At 43.3% G+C, this 26732-nt stretch overlaps 2 protein-coding genes across 4 annotated transcripts in view; one reads left to right on the top strand and one right to left on the bottom strand.

The window, feature by feature from the left end:
• Positions 1–26732, top strand: part of LOC122429463 — a 174452-nt gene that overhangs the window by 37665 nt on the left and 110055 nt on the right. The window lies entirely within an intron of this gene.
• Positions 4320–26645, bottom strand: LOC122429274 (translation initiation factor IF-2-like). The gene is made up of 6 exons (XM_043449501.1): positions 26518–26645; positions 24740–25520; positions 20417–20481; positions 17246–17344; positions 14528–14644; positions 4320–5349 (listed from the first exon to the last, which is right to left on the bottom strand). The coding sequence occupies exons 1-5, from the start codon at positions 26643–26645 to the stop codon at positions 14599–14601; spliced, it is 1119 nt and encodes a 372-aa protein (XP_043305436.1). The 3' UTR covers positions 4320–5349; positions 14528–14598.

Genomic DNA, 26732 nt, shown 5'->3' with positions numbered 1-26732 from the left:
GCTGGGAAAGATTGAGGGCAGGAGGAGAAGGGGACGACAGAGGATGAGATGGTTGGATGGCATCAGCGACTCGTTGGACATGAGTTTGGGTAAACTCCGGCAGTGGGTGATGGACAGGGAGGCCTGGTGTGCTGCGGTTCATGAGGTTGCAAAGAGTCGGACACAACTGAGCAACGGAAATGAACTGAACTGAACTGAAAGTGGAGGTAGTAATATTTTGTGTGTTATAGGTTTATTAAGAGGATCAAAGCATGTCTATAAAGTCCTTGCCTCTTTGGGAACCAGTTATAAAGTTTAGTCGTGCTGATGACCATTGCTTACTACCCTGGCCAATTGCCCAAGCTTCCTCAAAATGTAATGTTGGAAATTTAAGAGCTCCGACGATAAAACAATTCATTTATTGACAAAAACACAGACCCAAGAAAGGACTCAGTTCAGTTCAGTTCAGTCTCTCTGCCGTGTCCGACTCTTTATGACCTCATGAATCGCAACACGCCAGTCCTCCCTGTCCATCACAAACTCCCGGAGTATACTCAAACTCATGCCCATCAAGTCGGCGATGCCATCCAGCCATCTCATCCTCTGTCGTCCCCTTCTCCTCCTGCCCCTAATCCCTCGCAGCATCAGGGTCTCTTCCAATGAGTCAACTCTTCGCATGAGGTGGCCAAGGTATTGGAGTTTCAACTTCAGCATCAGTTCTTCCAGTGAACACCCAGCACTAGTCTCCTTCAGGATGGACTGGTTGCATCTCCTTGCAGTCCAAGGGACTCTCAAGAGTCTTCTCCAACACCACAGTTCAAAAGCATCAATTTTTCGGTGCTCAGCTTTCTTCACAGCCCAACTCTCACATCCATACATGAGCACTGGAAAAACCATAGCCTTGACCAGATGGACCTTTGTTGGCAAAGTAATGTCTCTGCTTTTTAATATGCTGTCTAGTTTGACCATAACTTTCCTTCCAAGGAGTAAGGGTCTTTTAATTTCATGGCTGCAGTCACCATCCACAGTGATTTTGGAGCCCCCCCAAAAAAAGTCTAACACTGTTTCTACTGTCTCCCTATCTATTTCCCATGAGGTGATGGGACCAGATGCCATGATCTTAGTTTTCTGAATGTTAAGCTTTAAGTCAACGTGTTAACTCTCCTCTTTCACTTTCATCAAGAGGCCTTTCAGTTCCTCTTCACTCTCTGCCATAAGGGTGGTGTCATCTGCATATCTGAGGTTATTGATATTTCTCCTGGCAATCTTGATTCCAGCTTGTGCTTCTTCCAGCCCAGCGTTTCTTATGATGTACTCTGCATATAATTTAAATAAGCAGGGTGACTTATGTACTCCTTTTCCTATTTGGAACCAGTCTGTTGTTCCATGTTAAGTTTTAACTGTTCCTTCCTGACCTGTATACAGGTTCCTCAAGAGCCAGGTCAGGTGGTCTGGTATTCCCATCTCTTTCAGAATTTTCCACAGTTTACTGTGATCCACACAGTCAAAGGCTTTGGCGTGGTCAATAAAGCAGAAATAGATGTTTTCTCTGAAACTCTTTTGCTTTTTCAATGATCCAGTGGATATTGGCAATTTGATCTCTGGTTCCTCTGCCTTTTCTAAAACCAGATGAACACCTGGAAATTCTCGGTTCACGGATTGCTGAAGCCTGGCTTGGAGAATTTTGAGCATTATTTTACTAGTGTGTGAGATGAGTGCAATTCTGCGGTAGTTTGAGCATTCTTTGGGATTGCCTTTCTTAGGGATTGGAATGAAAACTGACCTTTTCCAGTCCTGTGGCCACTGCAGAGTTTTCCAAATTTGCTGGCATTGAGTGCAGCGCTTTCACAGCATCATCTTTCAGGATGTGAAATAGCTCAACTGTAATTCAATCACATCCACTAGCTTTGTTCGTAGTGATGCTTTCTAAGGCCCAATTGACTTCACAATCCAGGATGTCTGGCTCTAGGTGAGTGATCACACCATTGGGATTATCTGGGTCGTGAAGATCTTTTTTGTACAGTTCTTCTGTGTATTCTTGCCACCTCTTCTTAATATCTTATGCTTCTGTTAGGTCCATACCATTTCTGTCCTTTTTCGAACCCATCTTTGCCTGAAATATTCCCTTGATAGCTCTAATTTTCTGGAGGAGATCTCTAGTCTTTCCCATTCTGTTGTTTTCATGTATTTCTTTGCATTGATCACTGAGGAAGGCTTTCTTATTTCTCCTGGCTATTCTTTGAAACTCTGCGTTCAAATGGGAATATCTTTCCTTTTCTCCTTTGCTTTCTGCTTCTCTTCTTTTCACAGCTATTTGTAAGGCCTCCTCAGAAAACCATTTTGCCTTTTTGCATTTCTTTTCCTTGGGGATGGCTTGATCCCTGTCTCCTGTACAATGTCATGAACCTCTGTCCATAGTTCTTCAGGCTCTCTGTCTATCAGATCTAGCCCCTTAAATCTATTTCTCACTTCCACTGTATAGTCATAAGGGATTTGATTTAGGTCATACCTGTATGGTCTAGTGATTTCCCCTACTTTCTTCAGTTTACGTCTGAATTTGGCAATAAGGAGTTCATGATCTGAGACACAGTCAGCTCCTGGTCTTGTTTTTGCTGACTGTATAGAGCTTCTCCATCTTTGGCTGCAAAGAAAATAATCAATCTGATTTTGGTGTTGACCATCTGGTGATGTCCATGTGTTGAGTCTTCTCTTGTGTTGTTGGAGGAAAGTGTTTGCTATGAGCAGTGCATTCTCTTGGCAAAACTCTATTAGCCTTTGCCCTGCTTCATTCCGTACTCCAAGGCCAAATTTGCCTGTTACTCCAGGTGTTTCTTGACTTCCTACTTTTGCATTCCAGTCCCCTATAATGAAAAGGACATCTTTCTGGGTGTTAGTTCTAGAAGGTCTTGCAGATCTTCACAGAAATGTTCTGCTTCAGCCTCTTCAGCATTCCTGGTTGCGCTACACAGCTCTGTGGAAAGGGAGCATCTGTGAGGAGACACCCCGCGTCCAAGGGGAAAAGGACAAGCGTGAGCAAGAGGGCGGGAGGGGCGAAGTCACCTTTAGAATCAAACCCCATGCCTACATACCTTGTACGCACCAGGACACAGAGACACCCACATGGACCGAGACAGAACTGTGTCTGAGTGTCTCCTGTGGGGGTACAGGTCAGCAGTGGACTGCTGCAGGGGCATGGGCTCTGGGTGCAGCAGACCGGGGTATGGCATAAGCCCTCCTGGAGGAGGTAGCCATTAACCCCACAACAGAACCACCAGAATTTGCACAGGCTTGGGGAAACAGACTCTTGGAGGGCACAAACAGAACCTTGTGCACACCAGGACCAAGGAGAAAGGAGCAGTGACTCCACAAGACACTGACCCAGACAGGCCCGCGTGTGTCCAGGAGTCTCCAGCGGAGGCATGTGTCGGCGGTGGCCTGCACGGTAGGGGCGCTGAGTGTAGCAGTGTGTCCATGGGACCTTCTGAAGGAGGTCACCATTATCTTCATTACCTCTACCATAATTTGGCCTCAGGTCAAATAATAGGGAGGGAACACAGCCCCACCCATTGACAGAAAATTGGATTAAAGGTTTACTGAGCATGCCCTCCCCCGCCCCCCCATCAGAACAAGAACCAGTTTCCCCCTCAGTCAGTCTCTCCCATCATGAAGCATCCATAAGCCTCCTATCCTTCTCCATCAGAGGGCAGACAGACTGAAAACCACAATCACAGAAAACTAAGCAATCTGATCACATGGACCATAGCCTTGTCTAACTCAATGAAACTATGAGTCACTCCGTGTAGGGCCACCTAAGACGGACAGGTCATGGTGGAGCATTTGGAGAAAATGTGGTCCACTGGAGAAGGGAAAGGCAAACCATTTCAGTATTCTTGCCTTGAGAACCCCATGAACACTACAAAAAGGCAAAACGATAGGACACTGAAAGATGAACTCCCCGGGTCGGTAGGTGCCCAATATGCTACTGCAGAAGAGTGGAGAAGTGACTCCAGAAAGAATGAAGAGACAGAGCCAAAGCACAAACAACACCCAGTTGTGGATGTGACTGGTGATGGAAGTAAAGTCCAACGCTGTAAAGAGCAATATTGCATAGGAACCTGGAGTATCAGGTCCATGAACCAAGGCAAACTAGAAGTGGTCAAACAGGAGATGGCAAGCGTGAACACTGATATTTTACAAATCAGTGAACTAAAATGGACCAGAATGGGTGAATTTCATTTAGATGACTATTACATCTACTACTGTGGGCACGAATGCTTTAGAAGAAATGGAATAGCCATCATAGTCAACAAAAGAGTCCGAAATGCAATACTTGGATGTAATCTCAAAAACGACAGAGTGATCTCTGTTCATTTCCAAGGGAAACCATTCAATATCACAGATCACAGTAATCCAAGTCCTCTTGGGTAGTCCTCCATTATTTGAGACGTGGCACCGAGTCTCTCCTTCTTCATGGAGATTTCTTGACTGTCCAGCTCTCACTGAGCCTTTTCACTTCAGCCCCTGTTATCTAGTCTCTGAGGAACAGTTTAGCCCCTAATTTTAAGCTGCCGTCTCACTCCCCCCGCCATGGGGGAGAATCTCGGCTAAGTATACATTGGTTGAACAGGGAATATTTATTGACATGCACAGCTCTTGTCTTGCATAAATGGACAGTAACAAAGCATGACAAGAATGAGGCGGTTTTTGTTGTTGTTGCTGCTGTTGAGAAAAATGTATGGATCATCTCAGTAATCTATTAGGAAATGGGATTTCTCCTTGGAATGCCATTCAAATTAGCAAAAAGTCTTTGTAGTTCAGAAAAAGGCTTATGGGATTAGAATCCATATTTATAAGATTTATGAATCAGAGTCTTATTCTCACAGTCTCCTTGTGGGAGGCATTTATTAACTTAGCCCTAGATAACTGAATACAGCATCCATCCCTCAAACTTCTTTAAAACCCTGGGACATTAAGATGAGGGGAAGGAGTAAGAGACGGTCTATGAAGAGGTGACTTGTAGTCATTTTATGGAGGAAAGATAGAAAAATATTACTGTAGAACAATGAAAGAGTGTAAAATCAAGTACAAACCTTGTGTGACAAAGATGACAGTGAAGAATATGTTCTGTGACTCTTGGTGGTGTGAACATCTTTCTTGATTCTCTGAGTAATTCCTGGTCGTACATTCTACAATATAGATATTTATTTGATCCTGGGTTTGAGTTAGGCTGTGCTCAGTCCACTTTCTTCATTACCAATTGGTATTGTTGTATTCCTGAAGACTGATGATCTTCCAGCAGAGCTGGAAACTGCATTTTCAAAATGTCTGCACTGGATGCACAAAAATCAAGTGTTCAATAGGAGTTATTATCTATGAAAGGAATGCAAAAGAAATGTGAAAAACTAGAGAGAAGAAAAAGAAGTTGGAGCAAGAAGTAATGAATCTCAAAAGTCATATAGAAAAATGAATATAATAGAACACAGTCAAGTTGAGCAGTATAAACAGGAGACCGAGGAAAGGGAGACAGGATCTAGCAGAGAAATAAAAAGAAGTCAAACTATTTTTGCAGGTTAATTCGTTGATCTGTCCATGTGCTTGAATTCACTTTCACTGCAGATTACATTCCAGAGGTAAACTGCTTATGTGTTTCCTCTATTTCCCTTAGAGCAGTCTGTTTTATAGATTTCAAAGAAGGGGACACTTGTCCTCCCTTTAGATATTTCAGTTTTCATCATACTTACACTAAATTGACCTATCAGAATGATTCTTACAAGAGAATCCTTTTACTTATAAGATCAATTGGTATAAAACAAAACTATGAAGAATAAAAGAAAACATTATGGTTTAGAGCTAGTACCATCCTCTTGAATTATTCTTAAGTTGATCCTCTTATTCATTGAATTGTCAGTATATAAGTACTACTATAATAATGATTTCACTTTAATTTTATAATTCAGATTTAATTCACTTGACATTGTCAATAATTATTTTAAACTTCCGTTCTACTTTATTTTTTCACTTTTAAAATCTCTCTCTGAAAAACTGACTCAACACTAAAGGGAAAAAATATAATATTCCAGGTTATAATTATTTTAAAAATGTTACCTTTTTCAATTTGCTTTAGATAAAAGCAGGATCTCAACAGATGGAACTCAGAATTAAAGTCTTGGGATCTGAACCCTCCAAGATGAAAACCCTGCAGGAAGATTCTAACAAAGCAGAGTTGGAAAAATATAAGAAGTTGTACTTAGTAAAACTAGACGTTAGAAAGTCATTGGAAGATAAACTACACAAGTGAATCAAAACACAGTGTCACAGGAAAGAAATTTACGTCATTAATTTGTCTCTAAAGCTTAATTTTTATAGAGTGTGGTTCATGAGATTGGCAGAAAGTGAAAGCTAACTAGATAGTCACTGCTAAGGGAGAGCCCCAAGACAAACTATTAATACTGTATCAAGTTTTTCTACACTATGAGCAAAGTCTCTGTTTCATAATTTTATTAATGTATTTTTAGGCATCTACACTGTTCTTCAAATTTTATGAAAATATCAACATCAGTTCAGTTCAGTTCAGTTGCTCAGTTGTGTCCAACTCTTTCCATTCCCATGGACTGCAGCACACCAGGCTTCCCTGTCCATCACCAGCTCCTGGAGGTTTTACAAACTCATGTCTATTGAGTCGGTGATGCCATCCAACCATCTCATCCTCTGTCGTCCCCTTCTCCTGACGCCTTCAATCTTTCCCAGCATCAGGGTCTTTTCAAATGAGTCAGTTCTTTGCATCAGGTGGCTAAAGTATTGGAGTTTCAATGTCAACATCAGTCCTTCCAATGAATATTCAGGGCTGATTTCCTTTAGGATGGACTGGTTGGATCTCCTTGCAGCCCAAGGGACTCTGAAGTCTTCTTCAACATCACAGTCCAAAAGCATCAACTCTTCGGCACTCAGCTCTCCTTTATTCCCCAACTCTCACACCCATACATGACTACTGGAAAAACCATAGCTTTGACTAGATGGACCTTTGTTGGCAAAGCAATGTCTCTGCTTTTCAATATGCTGTCTAGGTTGGTCATAACTTTTCTTCCAAGGAACAAGTATCTTTTAATTTCATGGCTTCAGTCAACATCTGCAGTGATTTTGGAGCCCAGAAAATCACCATCACTGTTTCCATTGATTCCCTGTCTATTTGCCATGAAGTGATGGGACCAGATGCCACGATGTTAGTTTTATGAATGTTGAGTTTTAAGCCAACTTTTTCACTCTCCTCTTTCACTTTCATCAAGAGGCTCTTTTGTTCTTCTTCACTTTCTGCCTTGAGGCTGGTGTCATCTCCATATCTGAGGTTATTGATAGAAATACCAATATTTCTATATTTCAGTATTTCATCCCAGCAATCTTGATTCCAGCTTGTGCTTCATCCAGCCCAGCATTTCTCATGATGTACTCTGCATATAGGTTAAAAAAGCAGGGTGGCAATATACAGCCTTGACATACTCCTTTTCCAATTTGGAACCAGTCTGTTGTTCCATGTCAACTTCGAAGTGTTGCTTCCTGACCTGCATACACATTTCTCAGGAGGGAGATCAGGTGGCCGGGTATTCCCATCTCTTATAAGTCATTAGGAAAATAGAAATTAAAATCTCAGTGAGATAGCACTACACACCCATTAGAATGGGTAAAATTTAAAAGGCTAACCATACCAAGCATTGGAGTGGATGCAAACTGGAACTCATATACTGCTGGTGTGAATGCAAAGTGTACAACCACCTTGGAGGAGTTTGGAAGTTTCTTCAAAAGTTAAACTCACACCTACATTACGACCCAGCCATTTCACTCCTAGTTATTTGGCCAAAGAAAAGGAAATACACACTCAGAACAGACTTGTACATCGACATTCCTGGCATCTTTTCTGTAACAGCACCAACTGGAAATAACATAGTGTTGGCAAAGAAGGTTAGGGGGAGTGACTCTCATAACTCCTGGTGTAGTATAAAATATAATTCCGATATCTTTCAGCAAGAGCCATCAAAAGTACAATTATCCTACACACAAAGCTGTGCATGTGTAAAATGATGTATCCACAAGGGTACACATATAGCTTTGTCTATAACAGCAAAAGGATGGAATCTCTTCAAGTGTCTGTCAATTAGGTAAATACATTAAAAAAAACAAAAAAAGATACTAAACGTCCTCTATTAGTTTTCAGGGGTTGCCAAAACAGAATATTACAGAATGGGTGACTGAAACAAAAGTAATTTATTTTCTTACAATTCTGGAGGCTAGAAATCGGAGATCAAACTTATTAGCAGGTTTGTTTTTCCTGAGGTCTCTGTCTTTGGCTTGCAGATGGCTGCCTTCTTTGTTACTACATTTTGTTCTAAATGAAAACATTGTTTTTGCAATGTCACAAATAGAATAAATTCAACTCATCCTAAAATACCATCAATTGTGAAAAGCAATAGACCACGAGAAATTAGCACCTCCCTCCTCTACATCCTTGAGGATTAATACAGTATCAATACAGATACTTCTTCCAGTTATAGGGCTAAGACGAGAAAGGAAAGACAGACACATATTAGGGATAATTATATGTAGTGAAATGACAAAAAAAAAAGGCCTTAATACATTTCAAAACATAGATTTTAAAAAGCTTAGGAAAAAAGACTAACTGAAATTTACTTAAGAAAAAGCAGAAAAGTTTGACTACAAACTAAAGAAAAGAAAAGAAAAAATCATCAAGTATCTCTCTCCAAAGAAGATTTGTACTGAGATAGTTAGATAGGTATCAATGCCATTTTCAAAGGTACATGTCTATGAAAAATAGATAAAGGAACTTGCACCACTAAAAACTGACATCAGAACACTGACACCCCATCTGACTGTGGGGCCTCTTGCTGTTCTGCCTTTATGTGGTCCACGTGGCCTCTTCACTGACTCTGAGCACCCAGGACTGTATTAGTTGACTGAATTTGGCAGAAAATGGTGCTAGTCCACTACCAGGCCTAGTCGTTCAGAAAATTAGCAGCACCCACATCCACCCTCTTAACCCTGCAGGGTCCCAAGCTGCCAGGTAAGAAGCCCAACCAGCTCACTGGAGAGAACCTCGCCAGAGGCCCACATGGAGAACAGAGGCCAAGCCATCCCAGTCAGGCCACCAGAGGAATGCACCTGCAACAGGGACCCTAAGCAAGAGCTGCAGAACCTCCCAGTAGAGCCCAGTCAACCTGCAGAGCTGGGAAAGTCAATCAAATGGTGTGGTTTAAAGCCATTGTGTTCGGATGGCTGTTTCATAGGAACAGATGACTGAAAACACTCACAAAGCACAGACACATATGCGAATACATACACACCCATCCCTTCTTGCTAAGCACTATAAAACAGCATCACTCAACGTTGCAAAATTCCACAATAAAATAACAGCAAACCAATCTTGCAGTTCAATGAATGGTTAACACACCATGGCCAAAAGAATGCTACAAATGGACTGTAAGATAGTGCAACAGTTATATATATATATGCAATCCATAACTTTAGGGAGTTAAGGGAGAAACCATATATGATCATCACTCAAGTTCCAAAAGTACACTTGGAAAACATGTTAATTACCACTGTTTTACTACAGTTTTAAATTTATTTTGAAGTGTCAGGCTGCACTGAGGGAGGCCACAAGTCTCGGCAGTTTTCCTGGAGAACTATGGGGCAGAGAGATGAAGACAGTGTCATTCAGGTTGAGTGAGGAAAAGGTTAAGCTGCCAGCTATTACCAGCAGTAGTCAACATTTTTCCGAAAGTTCCAGATGACAAAATCAATGTGAAAAAGAGATGACTTAATATAGGAAAATGGCCAAATCATTATCACACACTGCTTTTTAATATTTATCAGCCAAAACCAGTTAGAAAATGTAACAGAAAAGAAGATTCCGTTTACATCAGGAACAAAAACTGAAAAGTATTTCATTGGAAAAACACCTGAAATGGGATTGCATTTTATATCCGTAATCAGTTAACAATGGGCACACTGGACGGTGGCATTTAGTAGGTAAAATGGGAACTTACTTTGATTTTCTACATTGTATGTTTTCTTTTAGCTTTTTAATTGTGCATTACCTTTAAATAAAAAAATATATATATTTTAAAATTCTAGACACAACTCTATAGAACCAACCAACATAAATCAATAAAACCTACAAAATTTTAACTTTTCAACCAGTATACATTTACTTCAAATAAGAACTATACTTATTATTTTATTTTGGGAATGAATCAGAAAAGTATATCATATGGTTTATATACAGGAATGATGCTGGGCTGGCAACAGGGCATTGGCCTTTACCGCAGGTTCCTCCTCACAGCTGACTCACATGCACTCTGGGCTCCCCTGCACATGGTTCCACATGCTTGGAAGAGCAGAATGCAAGGGAAGTGACCACTGGCCTACAGTAAAACATCATCCATCCCATTCACTAGAGAAATTTTCCTTATTGTTTCCTGGCAGAGATTCAGATGAAAATCTGATCTGGCTATGAATCTATGGAAAGAAGTATTTTTAAGAATGAGGGGATTCCCTAGAGGTACATGGTTAGGGCTCTGTGCTTTCAATGCCCAGGGTGCAGGTTCAATCCCCGGTCAGGAACCAGATCCTGTGAGCCGCACTGCTTGGAAAAGAATCTGCCAAGGGCAGCCTGCTGACCTAAGTTTTAATACGTGTGTTGTGAAAATATGCAGATCCACACCCTAGGTAGAGGCTCTCCGTAGCTTGACTACTTGAGTATAATTTTGGCCTGAAATATTCCCGTCTAAGAAATAAATTGTACAGAGAGTGCCAGGTACTGGGTTTATCTGGGTTTTAAACTTGAATGTCTCTGAGATGACTGGGCTGGTCATGGAGGGGACTGGTGGAGAAAGGGTACTGACCAGCAGGTAGGACCCCCTTGTGCCTCTCTGATGCCTATCATTTCAATGGACAGTAGAAATTGCCCTCCACTTAGCTGATCAGCTCTTCCTGTGAGATTTTGGTCAATGTGACTCTTGGGGTGAAATTGCACAAAATTCCTTTCCTAGCCCCAGTCTCAATTTCCTTTTCCAAAATGGACATCCTGCAACACAAGCTTGCACACAGGCACGAGCCAGACCACCCACCACTGGAAATGGGCAAAATCCATTGTGTCCTTTAGAGACCGCCAGCTCCACCTGCCCATGGGATTTGGAAACAAACTTCGGAAACGCAGCTCCCTGGCCTGCACAGCACACTTCCAGCAACAATCCAAGAGGCAGAGGGACACGAGGCCTCCCTTCACACCAGGTGAAGCTCTCCCTCCGTGTTTAAAAGAGATGAACATCTAACTTGTGTTTACTGGCATGAAACTGAAACACAGGGGAGCATTTGGGGAATTGTAGGACGTTGTGATCACAGAGACAGCTAACTACACAAAGGGGAGAATCCTGTACGATAGAAATTCAAACCTCCTGCACGCTGTGAGGACAGAATGAGAAATGGCAGTTTACGCGCAGGGAAGCATTCTCTTTAAGCTCAGCATCTGCTAAAACCCCGACCTTGGACTCTGCTGTAGAGCTGTGGACAGCAGGGTGGATGTGTGTGGATTCTCTGCATGGCCAGAGTGCAAACTCTCTTTTGAGAACCAATACTTCAAAGTACAAACATACAACACAGAATCACAAATATGTTTACCATGGAACGTAATGGGATTATATTCAGAAATGAAAAAAAGAGAAATTAACATCCAAATGAAAAGAAAAAAAAAAAAAACAAACTAACCATACTCTTCTGCAAAGCATTCCTGCATAAAGAAAGTTTCCATTTTAGAACCAAAAAGCAGTGGGCCTTGGGGAGGTAGAGAGGGAGGTGGAGAAGTGACCTTGGTTGGTGCAGTCTCACACCAGGAGGGAGTCTTAGCAGCCATCTGGCCAGGGGTCATGACAGCACACGCTCCAGAACGCCTTGTCTAATTAGCTGCTCGTACTTCCGAGGTAAAAAGTGCTCAGGGGAGAGGGGGAGGAAGAGAGAGGAATGAAAAGTGTTTTAAATTACATGTTGTGTCATTAAAAACCAGCAATACACGATGAATATTTCAAACTGCACCAGTGAAGGAGTTAAAATATGCTTAAGTATATTTGCTATTTTCATCAACCGAAATTGATGTTACTTAGAGCTATACTAAAATCTGAATTTTATACACAAATGCATTCCTTGCTTAAGTTAAATTTAAACTAAAGACTTATGAATTCTAGTAGGTATTTTCCTCAGTGTTCACGTTTTAAGATTTAAACACAGGAAAGCCAGGTAGGTGATCTGGGCCAAGGACCACAAGGGCTGTGGCAACAGTTCACTAAGAAGGCAAGCGGAAGGAGTGTATTCTCCACTAAACCTCTTCGAGGATCTATGTCTGAACAGTCACTCCTCTAACAGTGCAACGCTTCTCCCATATTCTTCAAGGATGAAAAGTCTTGTAACCCAAGAATGCTGGCCACACGCTGTGTGTGAGGACAGTGGTGCCCGGCTAAGGCTCATCCTCCGTATCTCCTGAGAGCACACTGCTCTCATTCTGAGCTGGAATGGCATCTCCTGGTCTCATTCCCTCCCAAACAGCAAGGCTTAACACACAAGGGCACATTTCTAAATTTTGGTGCGGGGAGGTGAAGGGAGTGAGGCAGGAAGACTTTTCAAGCTCACAGGTGACCAAATGAATCTCAAAGACTAGACAGATATAGATCCCTGAGTAAAAATGAAAAACAGTGCATTAGAAAGTGCAGCGTAGAGAACTCTAGAAAGGAACTGAAGAAGCGAGTAGAGTAAGTGCTCAAGGAAGCGGATGCTGTTTCAGCAGCACCGTGCGCCTGACAGTTCTCTACAAGCTCAAAGGCCTCGCGTGGGACCCACGGCCAAAGAAACTCCTGCCAACCAGTCATGAAGACCCATGGGCCAAGGGCTGGTGTCTAACTTAACTGAATATTTAAGTCTTACAACTATGAAATCCAATAAGTAAAAGGAAAAAATGAAAATGATGGAGGTGTTCACTGAACAGTTATTCCAATGTCTACTAAAGACATTTGTTCTCATTTCTGGCCAATGAGAAACATGCCCCATAGAGTCAAGAATAAAGGACTGTATGGTAGGAAACTGTTTCCCTATTAATATTTCACATGATGTGGGTGATCTATAACACAGATTTTATAGAGAACTTATTTCAGATGTGCTAAGACATGTTAGAGGCCCCTTAATGTCCACTACAGTAGATGATGCTTTTAAGCTACCCCAGTTTTACAGATTGATCCTGAGAGACAAAATCTCATCAAGAGGAAGGCTTCTGCCCACAAACTCTAGAATCCACATGCCACAGAGCCCACACACCACAACTACCAAGTCTGCGTGCTGCCGCAACGGAAGCCCATGTGTCTAGAGCCTGTGGGGAGCGGGCAGTCTGACTACACCCATTATCCCTACATGATGTTCAAGGGTCAACTGTATCATCCCTCTCTGCTTCAAGTTTTTAGAAAAAGGATAAAAGGATATTTTATGATAAACTTAATGTCTATGACACAAATGATCATCGCAAGGTGGTATTTAGTTTACTACTGATTCCAACATTTCCATCATTTGACACTCTTAAAAAGTTAAAGTATCCTAAGACAGTAAATCCCTGGCTATGTTTTTTTTGTTTTTTTTTTTAATAGCACTGAAGTACCATCTTCAACTTCAAATTCTCCGTACTCTTTTAGACACCGCACCTGAAAAGAAAAACTGATGTTTTACAATACCTACATTATTTTTTATTATGGAGTAACCGTCCAGTAGCTGGGCACTGCACATGCACCTCCAGGTAAGCGTTAGGCTCTGTTTGCGTCTTCTCTGTGTAGTTAGGCTTAGCATTCTTTCCTGAGGCATTCTAGCAGTTCAAACTGTCCAGTTCTGATGGGGAGGAAGAAAAATGGCAAATCTCTGAATATATGTATAGGTCAGCATGGACAGCAAGGAAACTGAAGGAGATGCCAAGGAGAGTTTTGGGTTGGTTTTTCACTTTGATTTCATTTTCTTTTAACAATGTGTAAAATACTTACATGGTTCTAAAGCTAAAACTTTAAAAACAGGTACAGCCAGAAATTTTTAATTGTTCAATCCCATTCCCACTACAGGAAGCGTTTTGGCTTGGGTTTATGTTTCCTCTCTTGTTTGTGCTTTGCTTTATTGTGCTTCTCTAATACTGATTTTTTTTTTTTTACAAACTAAAGATTTGTGTCAACCCTGCATTGTCAGAGAGCAGAATTTTTTAGCAATAAAATATGTATATAATGCTGAGACATACTCAATAGATGAGTGTAAGCATGTTTTACATGCGCAGGGAAACGAAAAGATTTGTGTGAGATGTTTTAGTGAATATTCACTTTATTGTGAGTCAGAAACCAAACCTATGGTGTCTCCAAGTTATATGGCTATATACACTAGTATATATTCCTATATCCCCTCCTTTGGACAAAAGTAAGCACACTATAAGCATTAAAGAAACACCCATGTTTTAAAAAGGTATACTTACTTCTATATATAGGCTTTTTGGAGGTTTCACATCCTGTGTGATGTCCAAACCTTGGTCTCCTGCCAATGACCTCATGTAGGTAGCAAGGGACATTTTGTAACCATTGAACCAGTCCACCTGGAAACATAAAGACGGCCATTTGACAAAGCTGTAAGAAAATAAACTTGCAGAAACTGTACACTAAGCCTTTCAAAAACAGCACAGATGCCCACATGCATCTTTCCTATGACCATTCATTCAAACTACAAATATTATCGATTGCCTCTTATGAACCAAGCACTGGTACCTAGAACAGTAGGTATTGGTCATTCTGCACAGTGGTACCTAATAATGATACTTTCAAGGACTGGAAGATTCAGTATTACAATAATGTTAACTGATCTACAGATCCAAGTCATTCTCACTCAAAACTCCAATTGTTTAAAAATATCAAACTTGACAAATAAGGCTAAAATTTACATGGAAATGCAAAAAGCCAAAAATAGTCAAGACACTTGAGAAAGTAGAACAAAATGGGAAAACTTACTTAAGAAGTACTACAAAATTATAATCATTTAAACAGTATGAAAAAGGTACAAGGACAAACAGACTAAGACAAAAGAAAGCCCCCCCTCTCCCCACCAACCACAGACATGCAACTTGGCTCATACATTATTCACAAAAATGTATTCCAGTAGATATCTTGGATATCTCTGTGAAAAATAAAACAAGATAACTCCGAGAAGACTGTACAGAAAAACATCTTAATAACCTTCACTAGTAGAGTGTGTGTGCATACATACACACATACACCCCTCCCTCAGGTTTAATACTTGGCCAGAATGACTCTCAGGACCCAGGAAAGCACTGCCCTGATGTCCCCTGTTGTACTGTAGTGAAAGGAATACAAATGAGAACCAGCCAAAGGAAGAGACACCCAGGGTGAGGTCTGGGAGGGTCCCAGATGTGAAGCTTTGACTTCCCCTCCCCGAGGAATCAGGACACACCATCCTCCCGGCACACTGCCGTGGAACAATGCACATGATGTGGTGTCAACCAGGGAAGCTCACACAAGTCTGATGTCAGGACACAGGTGCATCGATGGATCAAACTATGACGGACTGAATCCAGGTGACGGAGCCCTACTTCTGGCTCCCCTCTCCTCTCTGCAATGGTGTCAAGAGGCTAAAAGCCTCAAACCTGAGGGGAGAGTGGGAACCTCTGAATTTGCAGCCAGGTGGTCAGAAGGGAGAGTGGCCCTGGGAACCCCCAAACCATGGCTGGTGTCTGAAGTGAGGGCAGTCTTAACCTATGAAGTTTGGTCTAACTAGGGAGTTAGTGACTGAAGTCACTGCAGCAGATGCTATGACTTTCACTTTGCAAATGAGGGAATTTAGGCACAGGGAGAGATGGAGGCCCCTGCCTAGGATCTCACAGAAGCAGAGCCAATATTTCCACACAAGTCTGCTTGCCTTCAATCGTGTGTCCTTAAATATTGTGCCTCAGTGACTGAAGAAATCAAGAATTCATCACACATATTCACAAAGATAAGCAAAGTATGTGTGTGCCTGCTGAGTCTCTTCAGTCGTGTCCGACTCTCTGTGACTGTATGGACTGTAGCCTACCAGGGTCCTCGTCCATGGGATTCTCCAGGCAAGAATACTGGAGTGGGTTGCCAAGCCCTCCTCCAGGGGATCTTCCCAACCCAGGGATCGAACTCGCATCACTTACGTCTCCTACATTGCCAGGCAAGTTCTTTACCACAAGTGCCACCTGGCAAGCCCCAAGCAAAGTATGTACACACACATATTTTATGAAAAATTTCCAAATAATGATGCCTGTTTTGCACCCTACTGATGGATCTCTAGCAACTAACATAACCGGACCCTTTATTTTGTTAACAGTAGTTTTCCATACAGCATTTAGAATTACTACTACCATTCTCAAACAGACCAAAAACTACTGAAAATCAAAGGTTAAAACAAAAAGACAAGTACTATAAATACTACTGTAGAAGCTGAGCCAGAAGCTCAGCCAGTTTCCGACTTTACAGATTTGAACAAGAGTGCTAACTTATCTCTTCAGCAGACATGTGAAATCATAAAGTCCTTGGCAAGACACTGCCATAACCCCACCTGAGGGCTCTAATCCGAAGCAGCTGGTCATGCCTGGAACATTAATACCGCATTGGATCAGAAGTTGTCTTGATCAGGAGAGGCTTAAGACTGAACCACCAGAAGGTAACACGTGGATCTGATTTGGTTCCGGAGGCAAACAGACCACTGCAAGGGGACACCTTCGGGACAACAGGGAAAAGAGGAGCAGACTGGATGGATGCTGTGAAGGGACGGTCACTGCTCCAGACAGGAGAGTTACACAGTGGTCACAGGTCAACTATACAGTGAGAAAAGGCCACAGAGGTCCTTATTTCTTAAAGATGCACACAGAACTATTCAGCGGTAAAGTGCCTAATGTTTAGCCTAGACACATAAAACAAGACGAAGCAATTATGGCAAGATGTTAAGAACTGTTTGACCTATATGATGGCTCCATGGGGGGCTGTAATATTATTCCCTAGTTTAAGAATACTGCAACTTTCCATGATAAAAAACATTTAAAAGGAAACAAAGAGAAAATTCTGAATGCTCATAGAAGAGAGACATCGCCAAGAATTTCTGACACCCCCTGGAACGGGAACGCCCCCTGCTCCCTGCCACCCCCGCAAACACAGAAGCTCACAGGCAGGCTCCGGCGCAGCGCTGACTTCTTAGCAAAGGACAGTGTCGAAACTTGATGGCTGGGACCAAATCACCCCGTCCTCCTGACTTTGCGTTATTCCTGGTAAAACATTTAAGGAAAAGAATGTCTACTGAGAACAAGTCACATTTTCAAAGCCAGCTAACAACTGAGGCCATACTGGTTATTAGCCATTTGTGTTAGTAGTTAACCTACCTGCCTCCACATCAGAGCTTTTGCTAATAGGATGAAATAGAAAAGGGTCAGGGAATTCCCTGGTGGTCCAATGTTTAAGACATTGCACTTTCACTGCTGAGGGCACAGGTTCAATCCCTGGTCAGGGAACTAGGATCCTGCAAGCTGTGTGCACAAACTTAAATTAAATAAATAAATAAATACCTAACTAATTTGCCTAGGATCACACTCCCACTCTCTTGGTTAGCCATGTGGCACATTGGGTTTTGTACACTGATTAATTTCCATTGTCTCCAAAAGACAATCTTTGCCTCACTTTTTAGAATCCCTTTTTCATGATGGGATAAGAGATCAAATATCACAGTGCATAAGATTATGGCCTCACATCATGCTCTCATCCTACGAAGTCCTCTTTCTATGATATCAATACTTTCAAATCCTTATTCCCAGAAAGTGAGCAAAGGACTCTCAAGTCAAGTGCTCCTCCACTCATCCAAGAAATAGTTCTTTATCTTCAACTCTGGGCATGTTTGTACTTTAGGGTCCTTTACACAGAGAGGGAGAAAATTTTGGCTTTACCCTATAAAATATGTGTCTCCTTAGATATCAGACAAGCATCATCCTTTCCAATCACATATACAATTGTTTACTGGGTATGGTATTTCAGTTTTGTAAAATGAAGAGTTCTGGAGAAGGTAGTGGTGGTGATAGCTATATGACACTATGAATGTTTAGAATACACTGTATGGTATGTGTTTTCAGTCAGTCATGTCCACCTTTTTTGACACCATGGACTATATCCTGCCAGGCGCCTCTGTCCTTGGAATTTTCCAGGAAAGAGAACTGGGGTGGGTCACCAGTTCGTTCTCCAGGGAATCTTCCCGTACCAGGGAATGCATCTCCTGCGTTAGCAGTCAGATTCTTTACCACTGAGCTATCTGGTGTGTATCTTAACCACAATTGAAAAAAAAAAGAAAACAAAACAAAACCAATTGTACAGAATTAATAAATATCTACTTTAGAGTGTTAAAAGGAACCGATAAATACAAAATGTATGTGCCTGCTCCAGACCCTGAAAATAGAGGCAAAATATATGTCCCATGTCTTCTAGATCTCTACCACGTATATAGATGTACCATGTCTTCTAGATCTGTTCTAGACACTTCTGCCATTCTAGAAATGTTAGATTTATTTTCCACAGTGCTTACAATGTGCTCTTGATTATAATGAATAGCACAAATAAAATACACCCAACTTAACATCAAAGTACTTGATTCAGTACACAAGAACTTCCTTAAAAAATTCACATTTCCATGTGAGCAATTAAATAGGAATATATTTCTTCTGACAAACAATTTTAACCAGAAACTGATGATAGTGGTGTCCCACTCAGAACCAAACTAGGAGGATAGGGCACAGAATTTTGCATCCTGATTTTCCTCATGGTATGAGTAGAGGAAAATCATTCCCTTACTGGACCAAGGCCTGTTCAGTCACCTCCTAAACAGCTGTGTAAACTGTTCTCCTTCCCGCTGGTCTGGCTCACCTCTCCTGTCACCTGCATGACCACCATCCTCCCTCTCGATCCCACCATCCCCTATCCACATGGGGCCAGGGTCGTCCTTAGATGACCTTAGAACACAAACATGCCACCACCTGCCCCACATGCTTAGAAATCTCCCCTGGTGTTGCTCTCGGCCTGCTCACTAAGTTCCAGCCACACTGGCCTTTGGGAAGGCCCAGGTCCCTGGGCATCCCACCCTCTTTCAAGACTCAGGGCCTTTGCACATGCTGTTGCCTCTAACTAGAATGCTCTCTGCCCACAGTTACTTCCTCGCTAAAACCCGCTTCTTCAGGCTCCAGCTGAAGAGTCTATTCCTCGGAAAGAATTTCCCAGATTTCACAATCTACCAATATTTTCAGTGCATGACTCTCCTCCCAGTATGGTGTTTTCCTTCACAGCAGGTACTCTGACCCGCTTTACCTGCATTTAACACCTGCCTTCCGCATGACACTGTTGAGGGCCATGGGGGCAAACCTCTTGATTCTGCTGTTTACAACTGAAACACCAGAGCCCTTTATCAGCTCATAACTGCTGAGTTGCAGGAACAAATGAAGGACTTGGGAACCCGAGTGCACGACTTTCCATTTCCCTTACATTTACCGCAGACCTCTTGCACATCAGTTCCTCATCATCAGTAACACAGTCACTGCAAAGTGTCCCTGCTGTTCTGTGTACTCCACACACCCTAACAACATGCTACCGATTTCCATGCCCAACTAACTGATGAAAACACTACCGAACAAGGCCAGGGACGAAATCTCAAGTTGCAGACATACTTCTCTCCAGGATGAGCTCTCAATAACTCATTTTCCCACCAGCAGTCAGTACTCTTGTGTCTCATTCTTCACCCAATCACAGGTCCTCTGAAGTTTGTCATTCAGCTCAAATTCTCCACTGTGCCAACTACCATGCTTGGCTCTAAACAGTCTGCAACTCCAGAACCCTCTAGCCTACCAAGCTGTAGTGTTCTGCAGCACAAGTTCCCAGCCAACTTCAGTCAAGCTTTCACAGTTTGCTAAATTTGCAAACTGCCTGTTCTCCCTTTAAGCCCACTAAGGCCTCAACTGATGAAAACAAGCAGTGGGAACAATGCACTTTACTCATCAGCTCTGTTACTTGCTCCTGGATCATCTCTTTTGGATCCACCCTAATTCCTTTCAAGTCACACCAGTCAAACAAGAAGTATTTATTGAACATCTACCATGTGCCAAACACTATTTCGTCCCTAGAGACATAACAATCATTAACACAAATCCTTCTACTTCTGTATAGCTAGGGTATGGCCAGGCTCACAGAGAATTAAAAAAAAAACAAAAAAAAAACACAAACAAATCATCTAAAAAATAATGTTAAGATGATCTGACATCAATATCATATTTCTTAAACTGTTTCAAAATATCAAATTACCAACTTACACATCAGGTAGGTTTTGCTCGTCTAAGGCTTTCATCTCCTCCAGAACTTGCCTCAGTCCATCCTCCTGGAACATATACAATTACACTCATTAATTCCCCTACCAAGTTGGTAACAACAGTCTTTGCTTATGTATCTTATGAAAAACCAATAGTCCTTCCACACCTACTAAGATGGCTATAATAACAAGTGTTGGAGTGGATGGGGAGAAACTGGAACCCTTGTCCAATGCAGGTAGCAATGTAAAATGGTACAGCCCTATAGAAAACAGCCTTGTGAGTCCACAAAAAGTCAAATTTCGAATTTCCATATTATCCAGCAATTCCTCTTCTAGGTATACACTCAAGAGAACTGAAAACCTATGTTCATACAAAGTATGTCTATTCAATGGAAAATTACTCAGTCAAAAGGAAAATGCTGATAGATACAACAACATGAACTTTGAAAACACTGCTTAGTGAAAGAAGCCAGACACAAAAGGACAAATATTGTATGATGCAACTCATCTGAAATGTCTAGAATAGGCAAACTCATAGAAGCAAAGTAGATTAGAGGCTACCAGGCTGAGGGGGTAGGAGAGTGGGTAGTCACTACTTGAAAGCTATAGAGTTTATTTGGGGTTATGAAAAAGCTTTGGAAATAGAGGTGATGGTTGCACAATGGGAATATAATTAATGCCACTGAAGTGGACACAAAAGAATGGTTAGAAATGGCAACATTTAGTTTTGTATCACTTACCACAATTAAAAAAATAAAAGGAATGAATTACCAACAAAATACACAATCAACATAGTCATTAAGGATAATCTTAAAGACTGAGAAGTCAGACAGAAAGGAGCACACACTGTATGCTTCTAACTGGCCCTGTACAGAGGAGTTTGCTATTGCTGGCATGTGGACTCCAGAAATACAATGAAAAAGACAAAGATAATCTGTAGGGGAAAGAAAATCCTTGGCTGCCTAAGGCTGCAGATGGGAAGTAGCCAGTGCCACAAAAGAGAAAAGGGAATCCTTGGGATAGCAGAAATCTTGGTTGGGTTGCTGGTTATAAGGATTGTATATATTTGTCAAAACTCTATTAAAATGTGTATTGTGTTACAGGTAAATTATACCTCAATAAAACTGATGACAGAAAACCAACAGTCTACAGAAGTAATAACACATGACAAAAGCATGAAAATAACTTACTATATTGGAAAAGGATCTTAAAAGGTTACTACCAAAAAAAAAAAAAAAACCTACACACTGCTAGGATAGAAAACAGAATGGCAAAAGGAGTTTTTCCACTTTCTACTTTGACAAATTTCTAAAACAATTTCCCTTGGAAGTATAAAAATACTAGAATTATAAAATTCATAAATGCTACACAATGTTTCTCAACAGGCAACCCCTATGCCTGAAACACTGTAAATAAACTATATTTCAATTAAAATTTTTACCAAAATAAAACCCAATAATGCTATAACAATGAAAACCAAAAAACAAAGAAACAAACAAACAAAAAGAAACCTCAAAACCAAACAATGATAAGCAACTCATCTACTGTTAGAGCCAAAATAAATGCATTAGCAAAAGAAAAAAAAAGATGCTTTAGCACTACGGGTATAACTATAAAATTACACTATTTAATGCTGCTTGGATGTAAGAAATGATTTCTAATGAAAAATGGAAACATGACTTTTACCTACTCTTTCATCAACTAGTTAAAAAGATATCATGGAAAAGTCTGATTTACTAGAATTCACTTAAGTATTCCTTTTATCACAAATATTATTTTAAAGGACAGCTGAAACTCTTGCACGATTAGGAGATCAGCAGGTATACAAAAGATAAGTATGAAATAAACTTGTAAAGATACAACCGAGTTTTCAGATTTAAATTTTTTTCTTTTTTTTGAGACTTAAATTTTTAAAATTTACCCTGGGAATTGCATCATTTTCTGCTCCCACCTCCAGCTGTAAGCCCCTGGAAACTCAAGATAATTTTCCTAAAGACTCAAACGATGATCAGTTCTGCAGATACAAAGTGCATCATTCCAATTTGCCAAACACAGCACCTAACCATGAGGGAGTCTGGAATGAACAAGGCAGAGTCCCTGCTCTAAACCAGCTACCATCTGCCAGGAAGGAATGATTCTTGAAAGCATGTGTGGGTTCAGGGTGTGAGGGGTCAATCAGATCAAGATAAAGTCTTAGTCTAATTCCAACTCAGCTGTCCCAGTGGCCAGCCCCCAAAGGCAGCCACAACTGCAAGAAAAGGTGCACTGACGCCCTCTAAGACCCAGAAAAGCCAGTGATTTTACACTTCTAAGTTCATCCCTGAATACCCCCCTCCACCCTGCCGCTTCCCAAAGTGGGAAACCAACACTTCAAGTCTAAGCGAAATAGACAGCCGGACTAACAGTCTGAAAAGCCAGCACCTGTGGGCACTGTCTGCACCTTTGGGCTCCTTTCCTCCCGTGTGACCTAGTCTTCCCACCCTAGTGGGGACATATTTGAAACCTCCACCCTTCTCAAATATCTGGCTTAAAACTCAGCATTCAAAAACTAAGATCATGGTATCTGGTCCCATCGCTTCATGGCAAATAGATGGGGCAAAAATGAAAACAGTGGCAGAATTTATTTTCTTGGGCTCCTAAATCATTGTGGATGGTGACTGCAGCCGTGACATTTAAAGACCCTGGCTCCTTGGAAGAAAAGCTATGACAAGCCTAGAGAGCTTTGCAGACAAAAGTCCCTATAGTCAAAACTATGGTTTTTCCAGTAGGCATGTACGGATATGAGAGTTGGACCATAAAGAAGGCTGAGCACCAAAGAATTGATGCTTTTTGAACTGTAGTGTTACAGAAGACTCTTGAGAGTCCCTTGGACAGCAAGGAAATCAATCCAGTCAATCTGAAAGGATATCAACCCTGAATATTCCTTGGAAGGACTGATGCTGATGCTGAAGATCCAATACTTTGGCCACCTGATGTAAAGACCTGACTCATTGGAAAAGACCCTGATGCTGGGAAAGATTGAGGATATGATGAAGGAGAACGGGGCTACAGAGGGTGAGATGCTTGGATGACATCACTGACCCACTGGACATGAATTTGAGTAAACTCAGGGAGACAGGGAAGGACAGGGAAGCCTGGTGTCAGGCCTCAGTACATGTGGTCATAAAGACTGGGGCATGACTTAGGGACTGAACAACAACAACCCCTCTGCGATCTGTCTGCAGTGAACCTCCCACTGTGGTCTCCTAACTTTTTAGATAAGGTAACTGCCTGAAGTTGCAAGAATAACAGACTGGAACAGAATTCAAGCTGGGGTTCAGCTTCCAACAACTGCAATTTCAGACATGCCCATTAACTTGATGCTTAATTCCAGTGGTTCAGCTTCCCCATCTGTTAAATGGCCCAAATGTTAGATTAAGTGCTCTTGAATGTTCAAAACAAAACTCACCTTACCCAAAGGCTCTCCCTGATGACCGCCAGATGTTTACTCTGCTTCCTGAGAGAAGCCTCCAGAGACGCGGTCCTTCCCCTCCCCCGCTATTCCTCTCAACTCCACCCCTGTCCTTGTACCTACAAGACCTGTCGTCTCAGGACACGGTGTTCAGTGACCCCCGACCAGCCTGTTGACCACATCCATCTCTCGTGCTGTCTATCATAACCCACTCAGAACCAGTCTTTCTTTTATCCGATCCATTCCCCTAAGGACTGCGTGGTGGTTTAGTCCCTAAATCGTGTCCGACTCTTGCAATCCCATGGGCTACAGACCGCCAGGCTCCTCTGTCCATGGGTTTCTCCAGGAAGGAATACTGGAATGGTTGCCATTTTCTTCTCCAGAGGATCTTCCCAACCCAAGAATTGAACCTGGGTCTCCTGCTTTGCAGGCAGATTCTTTACCGACTGAGCTATGAGGGAAGCCCCTTAAATATGGGGAAGCCCCTTAATTAGTGAAGCGAAAGTCGCTCAGTCTGACTCTCTGTGGCAGTCCATGCCATAATAGTGGAGTGGGTAGCCTTTCCCTTCTCCAGGGGATCTTCCCAACCCAGAGATTGAATCCAGGTGTCCCACATTGCAGGCAGATTCTTTACCAGATGAGCCATAAGCACTGCGACAGCTATCTAAACACAGAGAAATCCCATCGCTCCTCTGAAAAGCCTTGTGAGTGAAGAGCGAACCTCCCGCCCCAGAGCCCCCTTGCGGCCCGCCCTTCCCCGGCGGGAACGGAGGGTGTTTGCCTGGCCGGCCCCGGGGGCTACCCACACCGCAGCCCTCAGGGCGCGGCCCTAACGCCCGGGCTACCCCGCCCCCACCTCTGCGGGGTAACTCCCACCTGAGCTCCAACCGCCCGTCTCCGGGTCTCTCCGCGCGTCACCGGGGCGAGACGCCCACCGCGCAGCCCGCGCGCGCAGGGGCTTCGAGGAAGCGGGGCGGCGAGGGGTGCTGAGGAAATGGCGGCGACCCCCGCGCGCGGGAAGCCACCGAAACCGACCCGCCCACAGCCACGGAGTGGAACCACAAGCACAACCGCCATCCCGCTCGCGGTTGTGCAGCCCCAGAGTAGCGGCCCCGGGAGGCGCCCGCCCGCCCCCGCCCTCACGGCGCCCCGCCTCAGGGAGCCTTCGCTCGGCCGCGCGGGGCAGCTCCCGGGCGGCTCCAGGGCCTTCTGGCAGAACTCCGCGCAGGCGCCGGGCGGAGAGCTTAGCCGAGCCTCCACGAGGGTCCGCGGGGCGCTGAGGGCGTGTGAGCGGTGAGTAGCCGCCGGCTCCTGCCAGTCGGGGGGTCGTGTGGGCGGCGAGTCAGGTGGGCGCCTGCGCGGGGCGGGCGGCCGGGGAGCGCGGGCCTGCTTCGGGGGTGAGACCCGGGAGCGCCGCCGGCGCACTGGGGCGAGGGCGGCGGGTGAGCGGCGAGCCTGGCGGGGCGGGGAGCCGGGAGCGTGAGCTGGGAACGTGGGAGCGGCGAGCCGAGCCCGCACCGCAGGGGGCGTGTGAGCCAGAAACGGGGCCCTGTCATTGGGAAACGGGCGCCGGCGCCCCGGGGCCCTGTGAGCCAGGAGGGCGGGCGGTCGTCCTCTCCTGAGGGGCGGGCAGCTGGCCTTGGAACCCGGGCCCCTTCTGTGAGGGACCGGCCGGTAGCCGGGAGTAAGGTGCGAGGCGCCAGCGGTGGGCTTGGCCAGTGCCTGGGCCCTGCCGCCGCTGGGCTCCTAATTGTTTTTAATTTGAGGATAATGACAATATCCTGATTTTCCTACCCAACACTTTGGCTTCTGAAGTGACATTTATCTAAAAACTGCTGCATTGTTCCAGGTCAGTCTGTAGCCAAATGTTTGTGTTTCTTCCCTCTGTTCTCCCCTCGGTTTTACTGGAGTAGAGCTGATTTATGATATTGTCTCAGTGTTGGCTGTGCAGCGAAGTGAATCAGTTATGTGTCTATATGTGTATCTGCTATTTTTAGAAACGTTTTTTCCATATGGGCTGTCACAGAATGTGGCGTCCCCTGTGCTGTACAGTTGGCCCTCGTTTGTTCACAATAGTGTGTAGTGTGTGTGTCAGTCCCAGCCTGCCAGCCACCTGTGTGTTTCTTTGGTGCATGTGTGTGTGTGTGTGCGCGTGTGTGTAAAACTGCTAGAGAGGGTCAGAAACAGGCTGAATGGTGTTTTTTTGGTTTGTTTGTTTGTTTGTTGTTTTTTTTTTTTACCGCTTCGGCCTTGAAAAGATAGTTCTTGAAACTTGAAAGTATTACTGCATTTGGATTGTCTAGTTGATCTGCAAGGAACATTTCAAGAGACACAAAAGCATGGGGGGTAGCGATAAATATGTGGGCTTATGACAACAGCAGTTTGCTTTAGTGATGTTTTAACAAGGGCTTCCCTGGTGGTTCAGTTGTTAAAGAATCCGCCTGCAATGCAGGAGACCCCGGTTTGATTCCTGGGTTGGGAAGATCCCCTGGAGAAGGGAAAGGCTACCCACTCCAGTATTCTGGCCTGGAGAGTTCCATTGACTGTATAGTGCAGGGGGCCGCAAAGAGTCAGACTCAACTGAGCGACTTTCACTTCCATGCTAATAATACAAAGCATTTTGGATGTGCAGAGTACCTTTATGGCAGTCGTACTTGAAGAAACAGGAAGTAAGGGTGCCCTGTTTGAAGGTGGCACCAATGGAAGGAGATAGGAAGGGCCTGCTCTCTTCGTTGCAGGCGGCTGCTGCCTGGTGATCCAGGACCGTGCCTGAAGTCAGCATCCTGGTTCTGACACTTACCAGCTGTGGGATCTTGGCAAAACCTGTCTTACCGGGTTAAACGTGGGCAGTTTTTAAAAGCAGGATATT

This window comes from Cervus canadensis, chromosome 28 (assembly GCF_019320065.1).
Source record: "Cervus canadensis isolate Bull #8, Minnesota chromosome 28, ASM1932006v1, whole genome shotgun sequence".
Lineage (NCBI taxonomy): Eukaryota > Metazoa > Chordata > Mammalia > Artiodactyla > Cervidae > Cervus > Cervus canadensis.
This window is presented reverse-complemented; position numbering and strand designations above follow the sequence as displayed.

What these genes read in the sequence shown, in the direction of transcription:
- LOC122429274 (XM_043449501.1), bottom strand. Translation starts at nt 26,645, where the DNA reads ATGCTGACTTCAGGCACGGTCCTGGATCACCAGGCAGCAGCCGCCTGC. An exon ending in GACGGGCGGTTGGAGCTCAG is followed by an intron (nt 20,482 to 24,739) that starts GTGGGAGTTACC and finishes TATATGTTCCAG; the next exon opens with GAGGATGGACTGAGGCAAGT. An exon ending in CGCTGCGCCGGAGCCTGCCT is followed by an intron (nt 14,645 to 17,245) that starts GTGAGCTTCTGT and finishes TTATGTTTCCAG; the next exon opens with GTGGACTGGTTCAATGGTTA.